This window comes from Sinohyriopsis cumingii, chromosome 2, assembly GCF_028554795.1.
Source record: "Sinohyriopsis cumingii isolate HCF-2022 chromosome 2, ASM2855479v2, whole genome shotgun sequence".
NCBI classification, from domain to species: domain Eukaryota; kingdom Metazoa; phylum Mollusca; class Bivalvia; order Unionida; family Unionidae; genus Sinohyriopsis; species Sinohyriopsis cumingii.
This window is the reverse complement of record NC_142962.1, coordinates 47,649,628-47,676,607: the sequence shown is the minus strand read 5'-3', so window position 1 is coordinate 47,676,607 and position 26,980 is coordinate 47,649,628. Positions and strand designations below refer to the sequence as shown.

Below are 26,980 nucleotides of genomic sequence, written 5' to 3'. Positions count from 1 at the left end.
GCAAGGAAGGAATTATCAGACTAATGTCTTGCTTGTCAAATCCATGTATACAATGCAAGGAATAAATATCAGACTAATGTCTTGCTTGTCAGATCTATGTATACAATGCAAGGAATAAATATCAGACTAATGTCTTGCTTGTCAGATCCATGTATACAATGCAAGGAAGGAATTATCAGACTAATGTCTTGCTTGTCAAATCCATGTATACAATGCAAGGAATAAATATCAGACTAATTTCTTGCTTGTCAGATCCATGTATACAATGCAAGGAAGGAATTATCAGACTAATGTCTTGCTTGTCAAATCCATGTATACAATGCAAGGAATAAATATCAGACTAATGTCTTGCTTGTCAGATCTATGTATACAATGCAAGGAATAAATATCAGACTAATGTCTTGCTTGTCAGATCCATGTATACAATGCAAGGAAGGAATTATCAGACTAATGTCTTGCTTGTCAGATCCATGTATACAATGCAAGGAATAAATATCAGACTAATGTCTTGCTTGTCAGATCCATGTATACAATGCAAGGAAGGAATTATCAGACTAATGTCTTGCTTGTCAAATCCATGTATACAATGCAAGGAATAAATATCAGACTAATGTCTTGCTTGTCAGATCTATGTATACAATGCAAGGAATAAATATCAGACTAATGTCTTGCTTGTCAAATCCATGTATACAATGCAAGGAAGGAATTATCAGACTAATGTCTTGCTTGTCAAATCCATGTATACAATGCAAGGAATAAATATCAGACTAATGTCTTGCTTGTCAGATCCATGTATACAATGCAAGGAAGGAATTATCAGACTAATGTCTTGCTTGTCAAATCCATGTATACAATGCAAGGAATAAATATCAGACTAATGTCTTGCTTGTCAGATCCATGTATACAATGCAAGGAATAAATATCAGACTAATGTCTTGCTTGTCAGATCCATGTATACCATGCAAGGAATAAATATCAGACTCAGGTCTTGTTTGTCAGAAGAGAAAATCTGATTGGGTAGCTTATTTAATATGAATGATATTGTTGGGTCAGCCTTCTGAGATAATTTTCATAAGGTACACAAATGATTAGTTAAGCAGATTTATGCATATTCAGGAGAAATGAGGCAGTTTTATGACAGACAGCTGTGTGTGAAAAGAGATTGTAGTGGATTTTCACATGTGTTTTACAACAATGTACTTTCAGTTTATTTGATAGAACCTTCAAGACCCTTAAAATCAACCTCAGTTTGTTTGAAGACGGAATTGATAAAATCGTAAAAAGGAATCATTGCAAACTGCCTTTGAACTATATTTAGTTGCAAAGATTATCAAATAATCAAAACACACCATGCTGTTTTTTTAATCGAAAAGGGGATCAGAAATGTAAATGACAGGGCCTATCAGATTTTGAAATCAAATGGAAGCTGTCAGCTATAAGACCAGGCATATTTCCTTTTTATGATCAGTTTCTTTTGTAATAAAGTTTTAATAATTGTTGTAAAACAATATATTACAATTTATATTATATGGTACCTCTTTGGGCTACCAGAATTTAACATAGGTATCATGTTCTCAGTATTCTGGTTGCCCCAGGGCATTGGGCACAAAGTTATTATGCCCAGAAAGTGGGTAATTGGACATTGAACGAGAATACTTAGAAGAGTTAAATCCATTTTAAGCAGGGCTATGATAAGTTGAATATAGTGGCAGCTTTAAGGAAGCACATAGAAAAGAAATGGTGGGGCTGGATTTGACAAATTTAAGTCAGTGTATTGTACTTTGTATTCTGTTAATTTCCCTTTCTAGATGATGGCAGTAGTATGGCATGTGCTCTTGCTAACAAATCTGCCCAGGTGTTTAGATTTCCACTGACTGGAAAAGGGACAAGTTATGTGGGTATGTAGCCCTAAATTTAACTACATTATATTTTTATTTCAGCCTTGTGAATATTTTCCTTTTCCCTATTGGTTCTTTTCATATCAGATGAATAATGGATCAATTAGATCTAACCCTACACATATTAACAAAAGTAAGAATGGATTGTTTCCCTATAGGAAATATCTAAATAGTGATTTTATTTCATACATGTGAACCTCCCATGGGTTTTTCTCCTGAGATGAGAGGTGTCTCCCATCACTTAACTGAAGTCTCCACTGTATGCAAAAAAATATTTTTTAAAACATTTTTCTAATATTTTCAGTAATATATTTACAGTAATATTGCCTGTGATCACATGACTTTGAACTGACTTAAGCAGGGCAAGAGAATTTAGTTGCTAATTTCAATCAGCATAAAACAGTCAACATCCCTTTCTTCTGTCAGCAGTCAGTTCTAAGGCTTCAGTGTTTGAAGTTTGTCACCATGGATTATACTATATTTTATCAGAAATAATTCCGAAATAATTGAAGAGATTAAATGATTATGATTGGGTTATTAAAGAGCTCAATCACTTCAAACCTGGTTGGTTTGGCTTCAGTGTTTAAAGTTTGTCAAGATGTTTAAGTGTGCACTATCTCCCAATGATAAAATGATAAAATCTAAGCAACCGAAATATGACACAAAATTTAATGATGGATGGAAAGGGATTAGCAGTGGTTGGAATCAAGTTTGAGGACATATTAAACACAAGAAATATGCCATCACTGAAATCTATGTTCACAGAATATACATCAAGCAAATGATGTTAGAGATGTACATGCTGCGACACTGTTGCCAACTTCAGAGACAAACATAATCTCCCCTTTATGGTTGCAGATCATTTTTCAATCCTAGTCAAAATAATGTTCCCTGATTCAGAAATCACACAAAAGATCTCGTACAGACTGACAAAAACTACACACAATGTGCTAAGTTTTGTGTCCTCATTTGCATAAAAAGTCAAGACATATGCCACAATGGAAATGTCACCATTCGCATGGAAAATCCTTTTGAAGTAAAACTTCCTGACCAAATTTTGCAAATCTCTCAGTTTGTCCTAAGGTGACTTCTCTGTTCTGCTGCATGTATGTTTTTTGACAGAACATTATCGGTCTTTGAGCATGTGTCGGAATAAGAACAGGACTTTTTTCCAAATGGAAAGCATCCTGTATTTGTGCAAAATTTAGAAAACATAGGGACATGCTATGAATTTTCAGCTGCTACTTTAGATATATCATTGGTGGGAAAAAAATCAATATAATAATTTAACAGGTCATAAGTTTGATTTGTTAACATGAATTTCCAGAATTTTTAAAAGTTACAGAATTCATCAGTCAGTTATTGTACATTGTTTATGCATAAGTCACTGGGGCCTGTGTAAGTTTTGGTTCATATCTTGTCCAGTATAGGTCACTTGGGCCTTTGCATGTCTTAATTAGCATCTTGTCCAGTATAGGTCACTTGGGTCTTTGCATGTCTTAATTAGCATCTTGTCCAGTATAGGTCACTTGGGCCTTTGCATGTCTTAATTAGCATCTTGTCCAGTATAGGTCACTTGGGCCTTTGCATGTTTTAATTCGCATCTTGTCCAGTATAGATCACTAGGGCCTTTGCATGTCTTAATTAGCATCTTGTCCAGTATAGGTCACTTGGGTCTTTGCATGTCTTAATTAGCATCTTGTCCAGTATAGGTCACTTGGGCCTTTGCATGTCTTAATTAGCATCTTGTCCAGTATAGGTCGCTTGGGCCTTTGCATGTCTTAATTAGCATCTTGTCCAGTATAGGTCACTTGGGCCTTTGCATGTCTTAATTAGCATCTTGTCCAGTATAGATCACTAGGGCCTTTGCATGTCTTAATTAGCATCTTGTCCAGTATAGGTCACTTGGGTCTTTGCATGTCTTAATTAGCATCTTGTCCAGTATAGGTCACTTGGGTCTTTGCATGTCTTAATTAGCATCTTGTCCAGTATAGGTCACTTGGGTCTTTGCATGTCTTAATTAGCATCTTGTCCAGTATAGGTCACTTGGGCCTTTGCATGTCTTAATTAGCATCTTGTCCAGTATAGGTCACTTGGGCCTTTGCATGTCTTAATTAGCATCTTGTCCAGTATAGATCACTAGGGCCTTTGCATGTCTTAATTAGCATCTTGTCCAGTATAGGTCACTTGGGTCTTTGCATGTCTTAATTAGCATCTTGTCCAGTATAGGTCACTTGGGTCTTTGCATGTCTTAATTAGCATCTTGTCCAGTATAGGTCACTTGGGCCTTTGCATGTCTTGATTAGCATCTTGTCCAGTATAGGTCACTTGGGCCCATGCATGTTTTGATTGGCATCTTGTCCAGTATAGATCACTTGGGCCTTTGCATGTTTTGATTGGCATCTTATCCAGTCAGCAAAATCACAGGTATTTTGAAAACTGCACAAATATCCTCTTGATTCTTTCTTAGAGCATTTAACAACCAGTAACAGCAAAGAGAAATTTCAGACTAAAGTTTGGAAAGTATACAGCATACCTGGCAATTACAAAACTCTGGGAAAGTTTCAAACTATATTTTTATGAAGTGGCAAACTGTTCATCTTAGGTTCAATTCCAAGCAGGCAAAGTTAAAATTTCTCAGCTTTTGTGAACACCCACCATAAAGTGGATTATATTATGTTATGATGTCTGTACAGTAATCTGACCATCCATCTGTCTATTACCAATTTAAGTTGTGCACAATAATATTATTTTTCCACCATCTACAGTTATCAGTCTTTGTGGATGGCTTGCACTTGAGGTAAGGAAGAATGCTATTGATTTGGGGCTGAAAAGTTGAAAGGTCAAAGTTACTGTGACTGAAAAGAGGAAAATTATATCTGCACAATACCTTGATTTCAGCACCATATACAGCTACCAATCTTTATAGATAGCTTGTACATGGTGTAAGAAGAACTCCGTCAATTTCAGGGCCAAAGGTTAAGGTCACTGTGACTGAAAGAAAAATGGTTTCTGCATAAAAACTTGAGTTGTCCACGATCCACAGTTACCAATCTTTGTGGTTGGCTTGCTCGAGATAATGAAGAACCCTTTTGATTTCAGGCTCAAAGACTCAGAGGTCAACTCACTGACTTAAAGAAGAAAAATGGTTTCCACACAGTATCTTGAGTTATCGATCATCAAGAGTTCCCAAATGTTGTGGATGGCTTGTACTTGATGTAATGAAGAAGCCTATTTATTTTTGAGTCAAAAGGTCAAATAACAAGGTGACTTTAACAAAGACTAAAATTATTTCTGCAAAATAACAATAGTTTTACATGATATGCCTCAACCAACCTTTTTCTAAATGGCTAACACTTGGAGTAAGGAAGCAGATTGATTTTTGGGGGTCAAAAGGTCAAAGGTGAAAATTACTAACTGTGAGAAGAAAAATGGTTTCTGCACAATAACATTAGTTTTATATACTGTATATATTGTACATAACAGCTAGAAGGCCTCAAGGTAGATTAGTTCTGTAACTAATTGAGTTACCTTCTGTAAATAAAATTTGTATTATTATTATTTTTTATTATTATTATTATTATTATTATTTTGTAAATGTTTTTACTTAGGGAAGGGGCCTGTTTGATTTCAGTGTCAAAAGCGCAAAGGTCACAGTCACTCTGACTGAGAAAACAAATTGGATTATGTGGCAGAATTTCATCCATTAGAATAGTGAAACATGGTGTGGGCACATAATGTGCTATTCATGGTACTCTTGTTTAAATTTAAGAAAATCAAGCTTGACCAATGAGTTATATAGTACTGCATGTCCTGTTCAACTCTGTAGGTCATTTTTGCCATTATTGTTTCTTGAGATGACACCCAATTTTGCTTGTTGAGGCACTGCTCATATTACTTTGAGAGTATTCTTGATACAAGTCATCCTGTGTGTATGTTACAAGCATTATTTAGAATTTGACAGTTGGTAAATCATTGAGTTTAGAAAGGCATTATTTAGGATTGGATTTGAGAGTTGATAAATGATTGAGTTTAGAAAGGCAATATTTAGGATTGGATTTGAGAGTTGATAAATCATTGAGTTTAAAAAGGCAATATTTAGGATTGAATTTGAGAGTTGGTAAATCATTGAGTTTAGAAAGGCAGTATTTAGGATTGGATTTGAGAGTTGGTAAATCATTGTGTTTAGTGTGGAAAGATAATATTTATCATTGGAATCTGACAGTTATTAAATCATTGAGTTTAGTCTAGAAAAGCAAAGTTTTATTTTTGACCAAAATATTCAATACTGATTTTCAAAGCTAAAGCTTGTTTAAATTTTGATTTTAAAAAAATCTAGAAGAGTGTTGCATTCTATGGGTCTACATGAAGTTGTTAACTAACTACCGGAGAAGTGTACAAATTGTGGCTTAAGCTTTATATAGTTACATTCTCTGTCTCACTCTCTCTGTTTCTCTCTCTCTCTCTTTTTCTCCCTCTCAACATTTAGCTCCCAAACAGAGATATTCTTTTTACATCGAATGAAATAGTACACCTGCATTTAAATGAGTTTATTTCATGTACATGTAAACATTTACAATTTTTGAAACTCTGATAGCCCTAATTGCTGTCTTATTTATGACTGATCATTCTAGTTTCTTACAAATTATAATATTTAGAAGAAAACAAAACTCTTTCAGTTATTAAATCCTTTTTGTTTCTTCATTCCCAAACAGGATTTATTTATGCAAATTAGTTAAAGGTAAAATATTTATCTGTACAATTTAAATTATATATATATATATATATATATATATATATATATATATATATATATATATATATATACACAATTATCTGAATTTCAGTGAATACTTAATACACATTGTGTTTTAGTGCATGACCAGACATCAAATTCAGGCTGCAATTTGGATGTTGAGTGAGAGCAGAGTAAGCAGATAGGATTTTAACAGTGCATGCTTCCTATGTTAAAATGTTGATGATTCTATTTAGGTATGGCCGTAGATATCCCTTGGAAGAAGAAAAAAGTCATCTGGCAAAAAAAAACTGGAAAAGGCCCAGAAATATTTTTTTCTCCAAAAGTATGGGAACCCTGGAAATATTATCTAGTAAAAATATTTCAAGAGAAAGCATAACTTGGATAGTGATTCTCAGTAGTTATTGCTCTTTAATTGTGAGCCATCCATTTTTCGACCCAGAAACAGTTATTCCTCAAAATGGCTAACCTGCAAATTTACATTTTTAAAGTGTTGTGGGTCCATGCTCTCAAAATAAGTAACAGAAAAGAGTGAAAGACAACATGCTTTGTAAAATTTAATAAATAATTTATTTCCCTAAAATGCAAAATCAAAATGCGAAAGAAAAAAGAACTTACCCTATTGCGAATTAAATCCACAAATAATCCAAGAATTAAAGACACAAGTCCTAGTAATTTAAAGTCCTGAATAAAATTCAGTAAAAGTCCCAAAGAGATCCAAACTGAAGGTGGTGGCATGTCTGTTAAAGCCTACTGAGTACTGATGTGTCAAGAGTCTATTGTTGAATCGTAGAAATATTATTCCAGGTATGAATTCAGTTTTAATTCCAGTGAATGTCTTTATCCAAGAATTTTATCAGAGCTCTTTTGTATCTTCAGATGAAAATTATCACTCGATTTCAATAATTTGAAGAAAATAAAATTCAGCCCAAACTGGTCACAACATAATACAACTCAAAAGTGCTAGATTTTAAAGCACGACTGATGAAATCCTCACAATCACAATATATATAGTTATCTACTTGACTTTTGGTCACAATTAGCATTTTCTATATAAAAAAAAATTACCCAATGGAAAATAACCTTCTTAAATAATCTAATGAGCCTTGTTTATTTACAACACAATAACCTGTAAAATTCACTTAGGAATCTCCAAAACCCTGACCCAAATCAACTTATTTACTCCTTCTTGTTTACCTGAATAATAATCCTGATAATAAGCTCATACACATAGAGAATAATGAAGCTATTATTAGTTGTTTACATAAATGAAATTTAAAAAAGGCAATCAGGTCAAGCAGAAATGAACTCACTTTTGGACAAGGCCAAATCCAGCCTACAGAGTTACATTACAATAGCATATAATGAAAATTTTTAAAAAAATTAAGCTAACAAACAAACAGTTAAAATAAATATACATAACAGAAGGTTCATCAGACAAAAGACATTAATATGTAACATGTACAATATTGCCTTTACCACACATTAGTTATAATTATATTTATTTGTCTTGACTGTTCCTTTTGATTCTTTATTTACTGAAGTACTGGACTGTACTTTAGTTCATATTATTAGTTTATTTGTAAGTAAGTCACTGTCTCTCATTTCTTTGTCCATGTGTCACATGTTGCCCATGTGAAAAGGTCATGTGGAATATACCCATCCAACATGTCTGCACTCATTGAAACTTTATATAACATTAATCAAAGTTTCTATTTATTCTGAATTCTATTAATCTTTTTATACACGTTTGTTACAAATTTGTTAATCGTAACACAGTAACCATTATTTTGGTATTTTTGAAGCATTTTCAACATACAAAATAAACCTTGCAGGTCATGACCTGTCAAGGTGTCTGGTTATTTCCATCATAAACAAATACAAATGTTTCCTAATTACATGGCTTGTGGTTGAAGTCATGATAATATATTTAGGCTTGCATTAGGGATGGGGATCCTGGAGGGCTGAGTACCTCAAGCACTCATCTTTACAGATCACTGCCATCTCATCTTTTTCCATGTGGGTTTGAGTCCCAGGCATGGCCAATGTAGGTATTTGATAATGCTTGCCAGTAATTTCCCTGTAATCTTCCACTGCCAGTTATACTGGCCACTATGTATAGTTATCTTGCACTGATAAATGATGTTAAACTAGAGGAAAACAAAATAAACAGCATCTGGGGTACACAATTGCACAGTTTTGCAAAATTTTAAAATATGTTGAAATTATTTAGTCCTTTACTGCTCAGAATGATGCCTCTCAAAAAGTCATTGTTCCAAAATTATTTAAATTCATGATTTTCTTGTTATACACAGAAGTCTGTGCTAGCTATCTCTTGAAAAATAAATGTACTAGCTCTGTTTGACTGTCTTACCAATTCATGTGTCATGCCTCACACCTGCCGTGTGACCGAATGAAGAAACCGTCGAAACTTGGTTACACCTTTAATTTTTTGGGAGAGATAATTCCAGAGAAAAGCCTGAAAGTGTTCAAGATGAACAACAGGTAAATTAGGAAACTGAAAATGTTTTCAAGCACAGCGACAAAGATAGTTCCAGAATTAGCAATGAGTGTGATGAAAATGGTACAGCCAGCACCACAAAAAAGAAAACACTTCTTCAGTGAGACCTTGAAAAAGACCTGTCCTTAACTCAAAATAAGTGAGATGTTTTGCTATTTGTGTTTGAAAAGTGATTGGCCTTTCTTGCTATGTTTTATCATTTTTCTCTGTACAGGGCAGGAAAATAATACCTATGTTTTATTAAGTATGCCACTACCTGATACTGTAGGTCATGACAATATTGTAACATCTTGTTACTGGAGCCATGATGGAAACTGGCTCATTACCTCATCAGATGACAAGATGGCTGCAGTATGGGGCAAAGGTCAAGCTGACCCCATCTTGACCTTCAACACAACCAATCACAACTTTGTTTTAGACAAGGAGACAACAAAAAATGACAAGGTAATTGGCATTTTTTCTATATTTCTTCATGAGAGAGAGAAAGAGAAATTCATAAATGGTTACAACAATTAGGGCCAATGCCCTAGCTCCTGTTTGCAACAAGGAAAATTATTGCACTATTTAAACCATACATAAAATTGGAAGAAACTTAAATAATAATCGTTTTGAATTGTGTATTTCCATTTAAACATATCCTTAAACAGAAAATGTTTTTCCCGTCATGTCTTGGTTCAAACATTGCAGTGTATATATTCCCTGATAAACTTTAGAGTAAGGATATGAATTCTCTTGTTCAGATAATTCTTTTCTTTATTTTGTAATATGATATTTGAACTTCAGATGGAAAAATATGTTAAGATATCTGGGAATGTAACACATTTTGTGATTGGTCAAATGTTCAAATTTGTAGCTTTAAAATTCTTGATATACTCTTCAAACTTTTATCACCATTACAATGTCTTGACTCTCCCAATGACTAAGTGCTTGAGATCAAATTACATTTTCAGTGATTTTTTTATTCAAATTGTCCAGAGAGTATTCTACTTTACTAACAGTCTCTTTTTTGAAGATTTGAGGATATTAATGGCACTTTTACTGATACAGATATCCATTTTAGTGTATCCACTGACATGTTGCCACTTTTACCATCATCAGTATTAATGTTAGTGGTTCCACTGACATGTTGACAGTTTTTCTGTGACAGTTATCCAGTTTAATGTCTCCTCTAACATGTTGCCAGTTCTACTGTCACATATACCTATTCTAGTGTCTCCACTGACATGTTGACAGTTTTTCTGTGACAGTTATCCAGTTTAATGTCTCCTCTAACATGTTGCCAATTCTACTGTCACATATACCTATTCTAGTGTCTCCACTGACATGTTGACAGTTTTTCTGTGACAGTTATCCAGTTTAATGTCTCCTCTAACATGTTGCCAGTTCTACTGTCACATATACCTATTCTAGTGTCTCCACTGACATGTTGACAGTTTTTCTGTGACAGTTATCCAGTTTAATGTCTCCTCTAACATGTTGCCAGTTCTACTGTCACATATACCTATTCTAGTGTCTCCACTGACATATTGCTAGTTTTACTGTTACTTATCTATTTTACTGTCTCCACTGACATGTTACCAGTTTTACTGTCTCAGATATCAATTTTACTATCTTCACTGACATGTTGCTATTTTTAAATATTAATTATACTGTTTCCAAGTACATTACTTGTTTTACACTCATAATCATTTAATGTCTCCACTGAGATGTTGCCAGTTTTAGTGTCACATATATCCATTTTACTGCATCTACTGCCAGAAAACCCAGTTTATGACTAAAACTACCTTTAATATCCTGAAATACAAAACTGTTATCCCATTAAAAAGAAGCATTTTAGTTGGAATGTCATGATACTTTTATTGGTTGAAACCATTTGCAAAGCATGTGTAAAAGGTTTACCCTTTATACTTGTGATCTCACAAATGCACTTCATTTATAGCATATTGATTGTTTCAAACTTGCAGGATAATCCAGCGTTTAGCAAGCCTGTACAGAATGCCCAGTTTTACTACATGGACAAGTTTGTACTTCTGTCATGTGGCTATACCCTCTACCTGTACAAGTTCCATCTGGATCCCACCAAGGAGGATGTTAAAAGGTACAGTACTTGTATGTGAAAGTTAATACCATAGTATCTGTGTATAACAAATAGCATAGACCCAGATCAGCAAGCACACATGATATAACAGCTGGTCTGGGTGTACATTTTTCATTGCAAACAGCATAGAACAAGATCTGCAAAGACACATAACAGTAGGCCAAGGTCTACACTCTTTGCCTCAAACAGCATACCCAGACCTGCAACACACATAATGTAAAAGCAGATCTGGGTGTACACTTTTCACTTCAAACAGCATACCCGGAACTGCAACACACATAATGTAAAAGCAGATCTGGGTGTACTTTTCATTACCAACAGCATACCTAGACCTGCAACACATAATGTAAAAGCAGATCTGGGTGTACACTTTTCACTTCAAACAGCATACCCGGAACTGCAACACACATAATGTAAAAGCAGATCTAGGTGTACACTTTTCACTTCAAACAGCATACCCGGAACTGCAACACACATAATGTAAAAGCAGATCTGGGTGTACTTTTCATTACCAACAGCATACCTAGACCTACAACACATAATGTAAAAGCAGATCTGGGTGTACACTTTTCACTTCAAACATCATACCCAGACCTGCAACACACATAATGTAAAAGCAGATCTGGGTGTACACTTTTCACTTCAAACAGCATACCTGGAACTGCAACACACATAATGTAAAAGCAGATCTACACTTTTCACTTCAAACAGCATACCCAGACCTGCAACACACATAATGTAAAAGCAGATCTGGGTGTATACTTTTCACTTCAGACAGCATACCTGGAACTGCAACACACATAATGTAAAAGCAGATCTGGGTGTACTTTTCATTACCAACAGCATACTTAGACTGCAACACATAATGTAAAAGCAGATCTGGGTGTACACTTTTCACTTCAAACAGTATACCCAGAACTGCAACACACATAATGTAAAAGCAGATTTGGGTGTACACTTTTCACTTCAAACAGCATAGGCCAAGATCTGCAAGGATAGATAATGTAAAAGGAAGGCAGATTCTTCACTTTTCACCTCAAATTATATGCAGTACAAACAAGATAGATCCAAGACACATAATGTAACAACAGGGCAGAGTCTACACATATCACATCAAACACCATAGACAAGATCTGCAAGGACACATATTGTAACAGTAGGTCAGTGTCTGCAATTTTCACCTCAGATTTTTCTTTTTTCACCTCAAATCATAATCAGTACAAACAACATTGACCCAGATCTGGAAAGACACACAATGTAATATGAGGGCAGAATCTTCAGCTTTCACCTCAGATCATAAGCAGTATGAACAACATTGACCCAGATCTGGAAAGACACACAATGTAACAGGAGGGCAAAATCTTCAGCTTTCACCTCAGATTATAAACAGTATGAACACATAGATCCATATCTAATAGCCATTGAATTCAGTAAGGCTAGTGCCATGACACAGTACAAATGGACACTTAATACAGTAAGGCTAATACCATGACACAGTACAAATGGTCATTGAATATGGTAAGGCTAGTGCCATGACACAGTACAAATGTCTATTGAATACAGTAAGGCTAGTGCTATGACAGTACATATGGCCATTGAATACAGTAAGGCTAGTGCAATGACACAGTACAAATGCCGATTGAATAGAGTAAGGCTAGTGCTATGACAGTACAAATGGCCATTGAATACAGTAAGGCTAGTGCAATGACACAGTACAAATGCCCATTGAATAGAGTAAGGCTAGTGCCATGACACAGTACAAATGTCTATTGAATACAGTAAGGCTAGTGCTATGACAGTACATATGGCCATTGAATACAGTAAGGCTAGTGCAATGACACAGTACAAATGCCGATTGAATAGAGTAAGGCTAGTGCTATGACAGTACAAATGGCCATTGAATACAGTAAGGCTAGTGCAATGACACAGTACAAATGCCCATTGAATAGAGTAAGGCTAGTGCCATGACACAGTACAAATCTCTATTGAATACAGTAAGGCTAGTGCTATGGCACAGTACAAACGTCCATTTAATACAGAAAGGTTAGTGCTATGACAAAGTACAAATGTCCATTGAATACAGTAAGGGCTGTTCCAGTAAGACAAATATCTCCCCCCCCCCCCGGGGACGGCACTTCAAAAAAAAACTTCTGTAGGAGGTTGTGTTTTATACTGTTTTGATTCTGACATTGGAAGGTTGGGTAGGAAAATCACTTCTGTTGTGGGTTGTGTTAATAAAATGAGAAATCGCTGGTGGGGTTGTCAGAATAAAAAATAAACCGAATATATATTTAAAATCACATCTAACCCCCACCTAGTGGTCTAACATGAATAAAACATTGGGTCAGAAAATGATGCCAGTACACGTGAGTGCACGTAATTTGTACGAACTCGCGTGCTTTTAAAGCAGTGATACATGTTCCGCAAATTACATCAACATTGCGGATATAAAACATGTGCTTTGCGCAGCATGAAATTTTTATTACATTTTTAACATTAAAAGTGCATTTTGCAATGTATATCACGCTGCCAGTAGCAGTCTCGCAGCGCTTGATGTGATATCCAGATAGCTGGATACTTAGGTTTAACGTGAATGGCTGTTGAACTAAATTTGATTGGTTCTTTGGCCCTGGAACAAGCATTTTATAGTAGTTTTAAACTTATTTTCATCATGGACATTTTTCAGATGCATGTTTCAAGTAAGTGCCACACAGCAAATCAAAATGGCTGAATTACAACAGGGTTTGTCTTCAGACGTTTTCAGTCGTCAATACTGGCTGGTGATAGATATGATGACAATGAATTTCATGTATATCGGTCTGTTGGACAGTGGGAAAATGTCACTGGAAATACTAGTGTGTGATTTTGAGCCCAAAATTGATGTTGAGTGTGAGTCTGATGTACATGTTGGATGGACAATATACCGGTTATATTTATTCAAGACACCCATGTCTGAACAAGCAGACTATGGGAATGGTGGACTTAAAACCTTAATACAGCATTATGGAAGAGAAAAAATCTGGCATAAGAGGCAGCAAAGCACTGATTGAAGGAAGTGAATGTTTGGCAGAGTTCATGTTAGTGAAAATTCAGAGGTCTCGGAAATGCTTAATCACGCGTATTTGGATGTCAGTGTTTTATTGGGGATGCAGAAAATCACTTAAGCGAGAGTCTTCTGTATGCATGTAACAGGTGGGCAGCAAAATTCAAAGACTTGCCAGTCCTGCTTCAGCCACCTGCTTAGTGGGAAAATGTGTTGATCAGTTAGCTGTGCTGATATTTACAATGACAGAATTTAGTGGCTGAAACCCCACCCCACCCCTGTACATGTCACCATTATTAGAGTACATCAAAAGAACATGCTGCAATAGCTGGGCAGCAAGATCAAAGGCTTTGACTGGCAGTTGGGTGTGAAAATCTACTGATATTTACAGTGCTTGAATTCAGAGGCAGAAAGACCCAGAGATGTACATGTGGTCTTTTATAACAGTGCATCAAATAAACAACTTGAGCTTTCATTATTGACCACTCTGGTGGCCTAGTGGTTAGAGCATCTGCCTCTGGCGATCAATATTACGAGGTTAGTGTTAGGACTGGTCAGCCTGATGTCAGAATAATGTGACTGGGTGGGACATCACGCTACATGTCTGCAACATGATGCCCCAGTGCTAGACATCACTATAAACTGCCACACTGCAGACATCATAGCAATATGACTGAAAAATTGTTATAGCTACGTTAAAAATCCAAATCACACACACACACACACACAAATGGGGGAAAGCAAGATATGTCATTTCTTGATGACTTTTGTTGACATTTAGCCTTTCTGACAAAGTAAATATTCACTCAAGAATGCAATATTGACAGTTGTTGTTGTTGTGGTGTTTAACGCCATTTTTTCTGCACAAGATAGGCTATACATGGCGGCCAGTATTAATGGTGGAGGAAGAACCCGGGAAAACCCCTGAAAGAATCACCGACCCACAAGAAGCTACTAGCAAGCTTTCTCACATACCCACATTGGCTGAATCCGAGACTCGAACCGGCGCAAACAGAGCAATATTGACAGTCAGACAAGGCACATATTCACTCAAGAATGCAATGTTGACAGTCAGACAAGGTAAATATTCACCCAAGAATGCAATGCTGACAGTCAGACAAGGCACGTGTTCACCCAAGAATGCAATGTTGACAGTCAGACAAGGTAAATATTCACCCAAGAATGCAATGCTGACAGTCAGACAAGTTAAATATTCACTCAAGAATCTAATGCTGACAGTCAGAAGCTCTAAGCGCTTTACAACATTAGACAACACCTATAAGATAAAAAAAAACATATAATAAAATTTATTCAAAAACAAACACTATGAAATTAGAAAAACATTAAAAAATAAAAAACATGCTGAGAATATTTCAGGTAGGAAACATTATTAGGTCTTTAAGTTTGTTCTTGCAGTTGAAATAAGTGAGTTTTGAGAGCCCTCTTGAATGTGATCACTGTGTCTTTGTGTCTAAGTTCAGTGGGCAATTCATTCCACGTTGCTGGGCCCTGGTATGCAAAAGAATGCTGTCCATATGACTTTGTTTTATAGTGGAAATAATGAGTATACGATTGTCAGAAGAGGAGCTTAAGTATCTTGCTGGTGTGAACACATGGGTGAGGTCGGATAGGAATGTTGGACTAGAGTCCGACAGTGAAATGTAGCACAGAGAACAAATTTTGTGTTTGATTCTGTATCGAATGGATAGCCAGTGTAGGGTACAGAGCAGTGGGGAGGTGTGCTCTGATCGTGGTACTATAAGTATGATCCGAGCAGCTGTGTTTTGAACTTTTTGAAGTTTCTGGAGTAGATATTGAGATGAACCAGACAGAATTGAGTTACAATAGTCCAGTCTTGAAAGTACTAATGAACACACAAGTGTTTTAGTGGCATCAACTGAAAGATATTTGCGAATTGAGCTGATGTGTCTCAGCTCAAAATATGCAGCCTTGCATATGTTCATGACATGTTGGTGCAGTGTGAGAGTACTGTCCAGAGTAACACCTAGATTTTGTACTGATTGTGTGAATTTAATGTTGGTGTTGCTGATATTTATTGTTTGAGGTAAAGGATGTGAATGAGAAAGTCTTTATGTTGTGATCAGAATGGCCTCAGTTTTATCATCATTCATCTGCAGCTTGTAACATGTCATCCATGATTTCACATCAGAAATGCACCTCTCTACACCTTGGATGGTAGCATCAACTTCAATTGGGTGGCTAGATTTGTATATTTGGGTGTCATCAGCGTACAGTTGGTGAGACACTGGATGATGATCTGTGACACTTGAGAGCGAGTGAGTGTACAGAATGAAGAGAACAGGTCCAAGAACAGACCCCTGTAGAACACCACAACATAGATCAACTGGGCTGGAGTGTATTCCATTTGCAGATACAATTTGTGTCCTGTTGACCAAGTAGGACTTGAACCACAGTAAGGCTGTATCATGAATGCCAAATACATGCTGGAGACGGTGAAGTAATGTATCATGGTCTATTGTGTCAAATGCTGCAGACAAATCAAGGAGGGTGAGGACTGTAATCTTTCCACTATCCAACGCAGAGAGAATGTCATTAACTACTTTTAGAAGTTTCAGTACTGTGGCAAGGGCGATATGCAGATTGTACATTGCTAAAAAGACTGTTTGAATTTAGATGAGATACAAGCTGGGATAGAACAACCTTTTCTAAGATTTTTGATATAAATGGGAGATTAGAAACTGGGCGGTAGTTCTTTAAATCGTTATGGTCTAGTGTTGGTTTCTTCAGCAGAGGCTTTACAATGGCAGTTTTGAAAAATGATGGGAATTCCCCGATGAGAGAGAGGTATTAATAACATCAGTTAGTGAAGGCAATACTGGATCTAAGCACTCAAGCAGCAGTGATGTTGGAATTGGATCAAGTTCACATGACCTTGGTTCACTATTCATCAGGATTGTGCGTACGAAATCCATAGAGACAGGTTCAAATGCTGCTAATGGTTGCCGCTCAAATTCTGTATCCCAACTGTATGGTGACGACGAGTCAATTGAAATTGTGGTGTCAGGCTTATCTCTAATGGTTTGTACTTTGTCACGGAAGAAATTTACAAACATGTCCGGAAGATCGACTGGAGAGAAGGTAGTTGGAAGTGGTGTTGATTTGTTCCTTGACATTAGCTTGTTAGTAATCTCGAAGAGCTCTTTGCAGCTGGAACTTTTCATGATCTTAGTAGCATAGTGGGCTGATTTCGCTGCATGGACTATATTTGTGACATTCTTCTTAGCGACTTCAGAGATTTGCTTATGAATAGTGAGTCTGGTGGAAAGCCAGAGCCTCTCAGCTTTACGGCGGTCTCTTTTAGCAGTGTGAAGCTGGTCCCTAACACTGCTATACCATGGAGAACACTTTTGAATTGATACTCTGCACTTGGTAGCTGGGGCATGTTTGTCAAGTAATGAACGCAGACAGTTATCGAGCTGTTCTGCGGTAGGAGGTAAAATGTGACCATGTTTATGGGTGGGTTGGTTAACTGACTGTTTGAGGTTGAAAACATTAATGGAATCTGTGAGTTTTGATGTATTTGAGTTTCCGGGACAGTCAAAGTGAAAGTTGAAATCTCCAAGAATAATCATGTTGCCACCTATCGAATTTCCATAGTCCAGGAGATTCGGAAACTGCTCCAAAAAGAGAGAGTCAGCCAGCTTGTTTTCTCTACTAGGAGGAGGTCGGTATAGGCAGAAAAAATGGACTGACCTTTGCTCCAGTGTGAGTGTGGTTTGGACTAGTTGGACAGGGTAAATATTCACTCAAGAATGTAATGCTGATGGTCAGACAATATAAATATTTACTCAAGAAAATATAATTGACCTATTGAATAATAGCAGTGACCAATTAGACCTGAAGTAATGGAAAATGTTTACAGATCTTGTCACCAGTGTATCTGAAGCAGCTGGTAAACTTAGAAAATGTGACAGTAGGGCTGAAAATAATTTTTACCTTTGTTGGTTTAATTAAACTTGTACCCACATTTGGTTGCCTTATTTTTCTTTTTGAAAAGTTCATAAGACAGTATTTTTAATTGCATTTGTTTGCAGGTATCACAGTAAAAGCAAATACAAGCTGGTACAGTCCTGGGCCACAGATGCACAGCAGATTACAGCATTGTCAGCAATCAATGCATTCTATTCCTGTATCCTTGTCATGTACAGCATGCCATGGGCTGGGGTTGATGTGTTTAACTACACATTTAAAAGGGAATCCAAGTGTAGTGTATTTACAATGGGGCATTGCTATTAAATAAAAAGAATTAGAGATAGACAGGCATGTTGTTCAGGTCTGATTAGCCTATACTGCTTTTCTTTGTCTATATGCTGTAAAGCCATAATTATTCAGGGGATATAGTTGTATGGCTTGGGAGGAAATGAATGATTTCATAGGGTAACACTGTTTACTATACTGTTATTCAACAACATTGTCTTTCATGGTGGATTTAATTTCATGGATATTTGTTGCCCATGAAAATAACAAGTAAATCTTTCAAAAATATTTATGATTTTACATTATTCACATCAGATATCCTTTGAAGTAAATATTAGTTCATACTTTGCTTTGAGAATAAAAGAGAGACACCAAACATAGCCAAAATCTTGTACATAAAATCATAGGCAGGTGTGTATTTGTACCCATTGACTTCTGTGACATATTTCTCTGCCGCTGAACATCAAAACAAATTGAATAAGACTAAGAAAAAAAATCATGTTGTTGGAGGAAACAATATTTTATAACATATGATGACCTTAACTAGATCTACAGACATTGTGTTGTGTGCTGGAAGTAACAAGTCTCTAGAAGTTTATGACATGAATACTGGCACCCAGGTCAGGAAATTGACAGATGTGCACACACGGCCTGTACATGATATTTGCCAAAATCAGGTCAGTATGACATCATGTACTGAGGTATATGATTTGAACACTGCAATTTCTGCATGGAAATTAACAGATTTTCACATATGGTCAATAAATGACATCTGTCAACATAAAATCAGTAATGTAACATATTTAAATATGATGTATACAGTTTTCCATGTCAGGAAACCAATAAATATGACATGAATACTGGAACCATATCAGGAAATTTACAGATCTTTTCAAGCTATATGCTCTTTGTGAGATCGGGTCAGTGAGACAACATATCATGGAGATGTGTGACATGAAAATTAGTACCCATGTCAAAAAGCTTCTGTCAGAATAACATCATGATAGTAACATGTCTAGAACCTGTTTGAGGAAACTGACAAATACTTTAATATGGTCTGTACATATCACCTATCAAAATCACGTAAGTCTTAACATATCTGGGTGAGTATGACATGAACATTGACACATGCTCCAGGAAACTGACAAATCCTTAAATATGGTCTGTACATATCACCTATCAAAATGACATAGGTCTTAACATATCTGGATGAGTATGACATGAACATTGACACATGCTGCAGGAAACTGACAAATCCTTTAATATGGTCTGTACATATCACCTATCAAAATCACATAAGTCTTAACATATCTGGATAAGTATGACATGAACATTGATACATGCTCCAGGAAACTGACAGATTAAAGCTTTATATATCTTTTGTCAGTTCATTTTAACAGTTTAGCACACCTCCGACCAATTCTTGCATTTTCATTGTTCAAACTGTGATATGTCAAGGCCTAGTATGATATGTAATATATTTTATCACACACTGTGCACAGCTTCACTGATATATTGTGTTAATATGCTTTATCACACACTGTGCACAGCCTCATTGATATATTGTGTATGCTAATACAATTTTAGCACAGACCTTGCTCAGCTTCATTGATATGCTCTATTCATATGTATTATCACACACTTTGCACAGCTTCATCAGTATACTGGGAATGTTAATATGCTTATCACACACTTTGCACAGCTTCATCAGTATACTGGGAATGTTAATATGCTTATCACACACCTCACACAGCTGAGACTGTTGATATTCTTTGTCACACATCTTGCACAGCTTCATCAGTATACTGGAAATGTTAATATGCATTATCGCATGCCTGCAAAGCTTCATCACTATACTGGGAATGTTAATATGCTTTATCACACACCTGCACAGCTTCATTAGTATACATGTACATGGAATGTTGATATGCTTTATCACACACTTTGCACTGATTCATTAGTTGATAGCTAGGTATTTCAGGATTGGTCCATTAGAAACCACATTTGAGATTTTGAAAGGTAACTAGACAGCATATCCAGCGTTTTTTTGGGCAATATACTTATTTTAACTTTCTGCTAAAAATCCATTAAATTTTATATAGGCTGATGAAATTGGGCTTGTATTTTGGATGCATAGGTAGGTGACACAGTTAGATTTTCAGGCATATACAAGATATTTTAATTTTTTTATGCTTTATGAAATTGTTTGACTTTTGACTTTTTCAACAAAAATCTTGTTAACATGATTAGGCAAAAACCACTTGAGGTAGGCAAATGCAGATGACCTTATTATACTTTCAAGTCATTTAAACAATTTTTAAATTTTCAAAGTGGATTGAAAGGTGAATATGATCACACTTTTATATGTTATTATTCATATAATTGTTTGAATATAAAAAATTCCTTGTTGATCTACAACAACTAATTAATTTGCATATGATGTGTTCCAGGGTTCTGCTTATGTGTCACACCCACCCACTGCCTATGATCTATTCATCACTGCTGCAGCTGGGGACTGCATCAAACTCTGGGACCTGAGGACTAACAGGTATGGTCCATATCCAACAGGATATAGCTTTAATTATGTCCCCATGTACTCCACACCTTTTGACTTTTTGTAACTTTTATTAAAATGAAGTTAGAATTGCTGAACTTTCTGGATCTTCTTAATTTTGGTTTCTCTACTCTCATGCTAAATTTTAATTACACAGGCGTAATAAAAGTATCACATATGATTTAGGGATAGCAGCTTGTAATTAAGTTTAATTTTCAGAAATTTAAAGAATATGGGACTAGACCTGTTGGTACAATTTGAAATGGCAGATCAGGGTCTGTAGTGTTTGTTCAGATCATACAGTAGGGACTTCCTCACACAATCAAATCCATGATACAATGTCCCTGCATATAAGAAATGGTATATGACAATGTTAAATTCATTTCCTGGACCCTGACATTACTATTACCCTTTCATGGTGGATATAAAGGAAGACTTTGACTTTTACTTTGAACTTTGAACTTTGACCTGTCTTATTGTCTGTTATGATCATTTTTGTTAGTTATGAACTTTGATTGTCAAGTCCCACCATAAATGTAAAAGGGTCATATAGTCATAGAGTGTTATCATGGAATGTATCTGCTTATGACTAATACAAAACATAGTGTTATCCTAGTAGGTCTGTGCATATGACTAATGCAAAACCGTACCCAAGAAGTCTGTTTGAATTTTTAACACTGAAAACTTGCTAATGTTGTTTGAGTTATGACAAATGATATAATGTTTGATATAAAAACAGCCAATGAGTTATAGGCAAATGTTTTAGTTTTTAATTCAATTATGAATTATCAGCAGTCTTTATAACTGAGATGTTTTACATGTTGATTAATGTTGTATGTAATGGTTTTTAGTATGTATTCCTGTGTATAACAACCACCAATCTACAGTCAGTACAGACTACTGTGACAGGATATTTTGGCAGATCAGGTTCAGTGTTATTCACTCAAAGTCATAAGTGAAAACAATTTTCAGAGACTTGAATCTTCTGTTGTATGATATGGCATCAGATCTTTGTTTACACATTTGTGTGATACGACATCATATCTAGATTTACACTTTTGTGTGATACGACATCATATTTAGGTTTACACTTTTGTGTGATACGACATCATATCTAGGTTTACACATTTGTGTGATACGACATCTTATCTAGGTTTACACTTTTGTTTGGTATGACATCTTATCAAGTTTTACACTGGAGAGTTGTTATAAATGAGGAAATTCAGCTCCCCTCATTGTAATATAGTAGTTCAATTCCAAAACTGTCACCTTCATTATGTACCATGTCATGATATACTGAGACTGATTGAAAGTTTGATTATGTTTATGTGAGTTGGGGGTTGCGGGAAGTAAGCAAAACACCAGTCATGTGTATATTAATTAGTTTATGTAAGTTAAATATATTTTTTTACTTCATAGTATTTTGTGAAATTAACTTTATAAACAAATATCATTTTAAAAGGAAAATGAAGATAGAATACTTAGCTTCATGTTGTTTTCTTTGATTTCATTTTCATACATTTGATAGACTAATTCAAGTGCAATGGCTTTTGCATAAATATTTGAGTAGGGACATTGTACATCTGTTATGTTCTTTTAAAATTTGGCAGGTGTGTGAAGCGGTTTGAAGGACATCAGAACAGGGTTCATCCCTGCGGTCTAGCAGTCAGTCCATGTGGGAGGTTCATAGCCTCAGGGTCAGAGGACAAATCGGTTAGAGTTTCAATTTTAATCTTTGTCCACTTAAAGCAAAGTATAATACCACTATTTTCTCTCAGTACATTTTATCATACATTCATTCTTTTTATATACCACTATTTTCTCCCAGTACATTTTATCATACATTCATTCTTTTTATATACCACTATTTTCTCCCAGTACATTTTATCATACATTCATTCTTTTTATTCAACTGCTTGTTCATAACATTTCTTTTATCACTCCTGAAGATAAGTCAGTGTAAATTATTTTTATTACTTTTGGCTGACCTGACAGTAGGCTAATATTTGGTCAGCAAAGAACTTATTTATTTTATACTTTCATGAATTAAGGTTCCCGTAGTGTAATAACGTCATCTGTAAACTGTTTTTGTGTTTTATTAGCTCATCAGACCATTAGGCTTAGTGAGTTTATGGTATAACCCTGCATTCTTCATGTACAATTGCTACCTTTAACATCTCACAAATGACTAAAACAATTTGGACTAAATTTGACAGGGAGTATCCAGGCATGAGTTTTCAGTCTGTACTGATGATGCCTATTCACCATAAAATTTGGCTACAGTTAATAACACTAGAAAACATTCAAACAATTTCTTAAAAACCACTGAACAGAATTTAACTAAATTTGACAGTAATTATCTTGGTATGATGGGCTTTTTTGTTACAAATGATAAAAAAGAAAAACCTTTAAAAACATATAAAACACTGCTGAACAGAAGTGGACCAAATTTGATAGAAAATATGTAGCATGAAGGGCTTTCTAATTTTTTAAAAATTATGCCAACTCACAATCAAATATGGCCACTGCTATTAAAAATGGAAATTTCTTTTTGACGACTTCTGAAAATTGGTTTCACTGAATTCAGTATAATTTGACAAAGCATTCATGCATAAAGGGCTTTCAGATTGGTACAAATGATGCCAACCTGCAATCAAATATGGCCACCATTACTAAAAATAGAACCATTTAGCAGCTTCTCAAATACTGCTGAACAGAATTTTGCCAAATTTGATAGTAAGCATCCTACATAAGAACAGTCCTGTCTGAATCTGTCCTAAGAGGTGCACATGCAAGTCCTTCATATACTTTACTCAATAATCTGTTATAAGACATACATACAAGTCTTTAATGTTCTTTAACCAATAATCAGTCATAGGAGATATACATGCAAGTCCTTCATGTTCTTTAACCAATAATCAGTCATAGAAGATATACATGCAAGTCCTTCATATTCTTTACTCAATAATCTGTTATAAGAAATACATACAAGTCCTTAATGTTCTTTAACCAATAATCAGTCATAGGAGATATACATACAAGTCCTTAATGTTCTTTAATCAGTAATCAGTCATATGAGATATATATCCAAGTCCTTCATGTTCTTTAATCAATAATCAGTCATAGGAGATATACATGCAAGTCCTTCATGTTCTTTAATCAATAATCAGTCATAAGAGATATACATGCAAGTTCTTCATGTTCTTTAATCAATAATCAGTCATAAGAGATATACATGCAAGTTCTTCATGTTCTTTAATCAGTAATTAGTCATAGGAGATATACATGCAAGTCGTTCATATACTTTAATAAAAAAATCAGGCATAAGACATACATATAAGGCCTTAATATTCTTTATTCATGTGTCAGTCATAAAAGATATATATGCAAGTCCTTCATTTTCTTTAAAAATCTCTAACTTTTGTAGGAGTTATACGTTCAAGTCTTTGAAGTTTTTTTTTCTCAGATCTATCTTAGGATGTACACTTGGAACTCATTCATGTCCATTGTACATTTATTTCAGAATTTTAAGTTTGCAGGATGGTACATAAGTCTAGATTAACTACAATGTGTCTTAGAAGCCTTTATTTGTACACAACATGTTTTTAGATTATTACAGTCAACTAAACAAGCTGTTTTGTCCATTTTAAATTAGAGATAATAAAATTAACAATGTGGACGAGGTTACTGAGTCACAAAGGAAACTTTCAAACAGGTAAACCAATGAATGTGGTATTCGAAATGTCAACAACAAACATGAGAGATGCAGTATTTGAAAATACCATTACAGTGTATATATATATGTGTGTGTGTGTGTTTGTTGCAGGCATATGTGTTTGACATGCGGACAGGAACCTACAACCTGAAGCTGATCGGCCATACTGATGTGGTTAGTGATGTTGCATTCCATCCACTCCACCCCAGGGTTAGTAATATTGATTATCTGAACCATGTCACCCATAGATTGCAAAATGCCTTTGGCTACCACAATGAAACATTACATTACACACATTCTCAGGCTGTTTGCATTATTATGGGCAACAACATTATAATAGGATATGCAAAGACAGGCATTCCACATGCTAGTATTTGTTACATTTATAGAAGATCATAACATTTATGAAAATGTATGAAACAAGTACAATAATTGCGAGCTATGGTGAGCAAAAGATCATAGTTATTGGATGAGTTTCATAAATTTCATTTGAAATGAGCACAGATGTAAAATTCTGTTTACCACAGTAATCAAAATACTGATTTTATTTGACCAAATCACAGAACAGTATATTGAAAAACTTTTAAATACATTTGGATGTCTTGGTTGTTTGGTTTAGCCTTACATGATGTTGTGATATTTTTGAGATGAGGTGTTATTATATTTGTTACATACAGAAAATTATTACTAACCATCTGCACTTGTCTGGTGCTGCTACCACGGTGTGTCCTTAGGCAAGGCACTTTATTTTAATTGCCTCAGCACTAAATAACCTGTTGCTGTGCCATAAAGCACCAAAATGGAACCTTGTTAGCTATTGACTGCAGGTCTTGCTCCCCAGGCTTTTGTGAATTTGTAGGTACACGGACAGCAGGAATACATATCTTGCTTTTAAAATTTTACTGTGCTGGTGACTAAAAGAAATATCAGATATATTCTTTGCTTTTCTTTGTTTCAGTCAATGTTTTGCTAACTTGGCCATATGGCAGGTGGGCTTATGTATGGCCCTACATCCATCATGTGTTGTCTGTCCATCTATCAACATTTCACTGTGAACACTCTAGAAGCTTCATTTCAGTTAGATTTCAATCATATTTGGTATGCAAATTTAATGTCATCAAAATCTCAGATGAATTTGATTATAAGTGACAACCATCCATATTAATGAGGTGATCTTGCAGATGATTGGTTGAGCTTTTGAACACTCTAGAAGTAATTTATCTAACCAGATTTTTATATGATTTGGTATGTAAGCTTGTATAAAGAAGATCTCAGAAGAATCCAGTTATGAGTAACATTCATACATATTAATGAGGTGATTTTTTGTAAGATTGACTGAGTTTGCAAACACTCTAGAGGCCATATTTCTGACCAGATTTTCATCAGACCTTGTATATAAGCTTGTATCATCAAGATTTCAGATGAGTTTGGTTATGGTGACATGCACTCATAATAATGAAGTGACCTTGCATCTGATTGGCTGAGCTTATAAATACTCCATAGAGGCCATATTTCAGAAAAAGTTTGTTCATACTTCCTATGATATTAGCTTATGTGATCAAGATCTCAAAGGAGCTTGAGTGAAAGCAACATCGACTCATATATTAATGAGTTGATATTGCATCTGATTGACCGTTCTTGTTACCACTCAAAAGACCTTATTTCTGATTAGATATTAATTGGATTATTCATGTGTAATCAATGTTTATTGCACTTGTGGAATATCAAGAGAATTATATATTGAAACCATGTATGCATGCAGTGCAGTGCAAGCAATTACTTGCACATGCCATCTGGTGGAACACATAATGTTTTGATGTTCTCTTTCTGTTCCCAGTTTCATTTCTGCATGATAATAGTTCTCCACCATCTGCAGTTATCAAACTTTGTGGATGGCTTGCACATGGGATAAGAAAGAACCCAGTTGGTTTAGGAGTCAAAAGGTCAAAGGTCGAAATCACTGACTTAAAGAAGAAACATGGTTTCCAAAGAGTAACTTGTTATTGCCTCCACCTGCAGCTACCAAACTTTGTGGATGGCTTACACATGGGTAAACATCAGCCTAAACGATTTTGGTTTTGAAAAGTAAGAGGTCAATAGTTTCTGCACAATAACTTGATTTTTTCACCATCAGCAGTTACCAGACTTTATGGATG

General features: G+C 35.3%; 1 protein-coding gene across 1 annotated transcript in view; it reads left to right on the top strand.

Moving 5' to 3' along the window:
• The window catches only part of LOC149804779 (WD repeat-containing protein 27-like), a 67,316-nt gene that overhangs the window by 31,622 nt on the left and 8,714 nt on the right, over positions 1-26,980 (top strand). The window contains exons 15-22 of the mRNA XM_089944433.1: positions 1,809-1,898; positions 9,444-9,619; positions 11,140-11,273; positions 18,393-18,487; positions 19,111-19,232; positions 21,006-21,103; positions 22,720-22,822; positions 24,936-25,034. Coding sequence (XP_089800559.1) covers positions 1,809-1,898; positions 9,444-9,619; positions 11,140-11,273; positions 18,393-18,487; positions 19,111-19,232; positions 21,006-21,103; positions 22,720-22,822; positions 24,936-25,034 — 917 coding nt within the window. The remainder of the gene's footprint in view (positions 1-1,808; positions 1,899-9,443; positions 9,620-11,139; positions 11,274-18,392; positions 18,488-19,110; positions 19,233-21,005; positions 21,104-22,719; positions 22,823-24,935; positions 25,035-26,980) is intronic.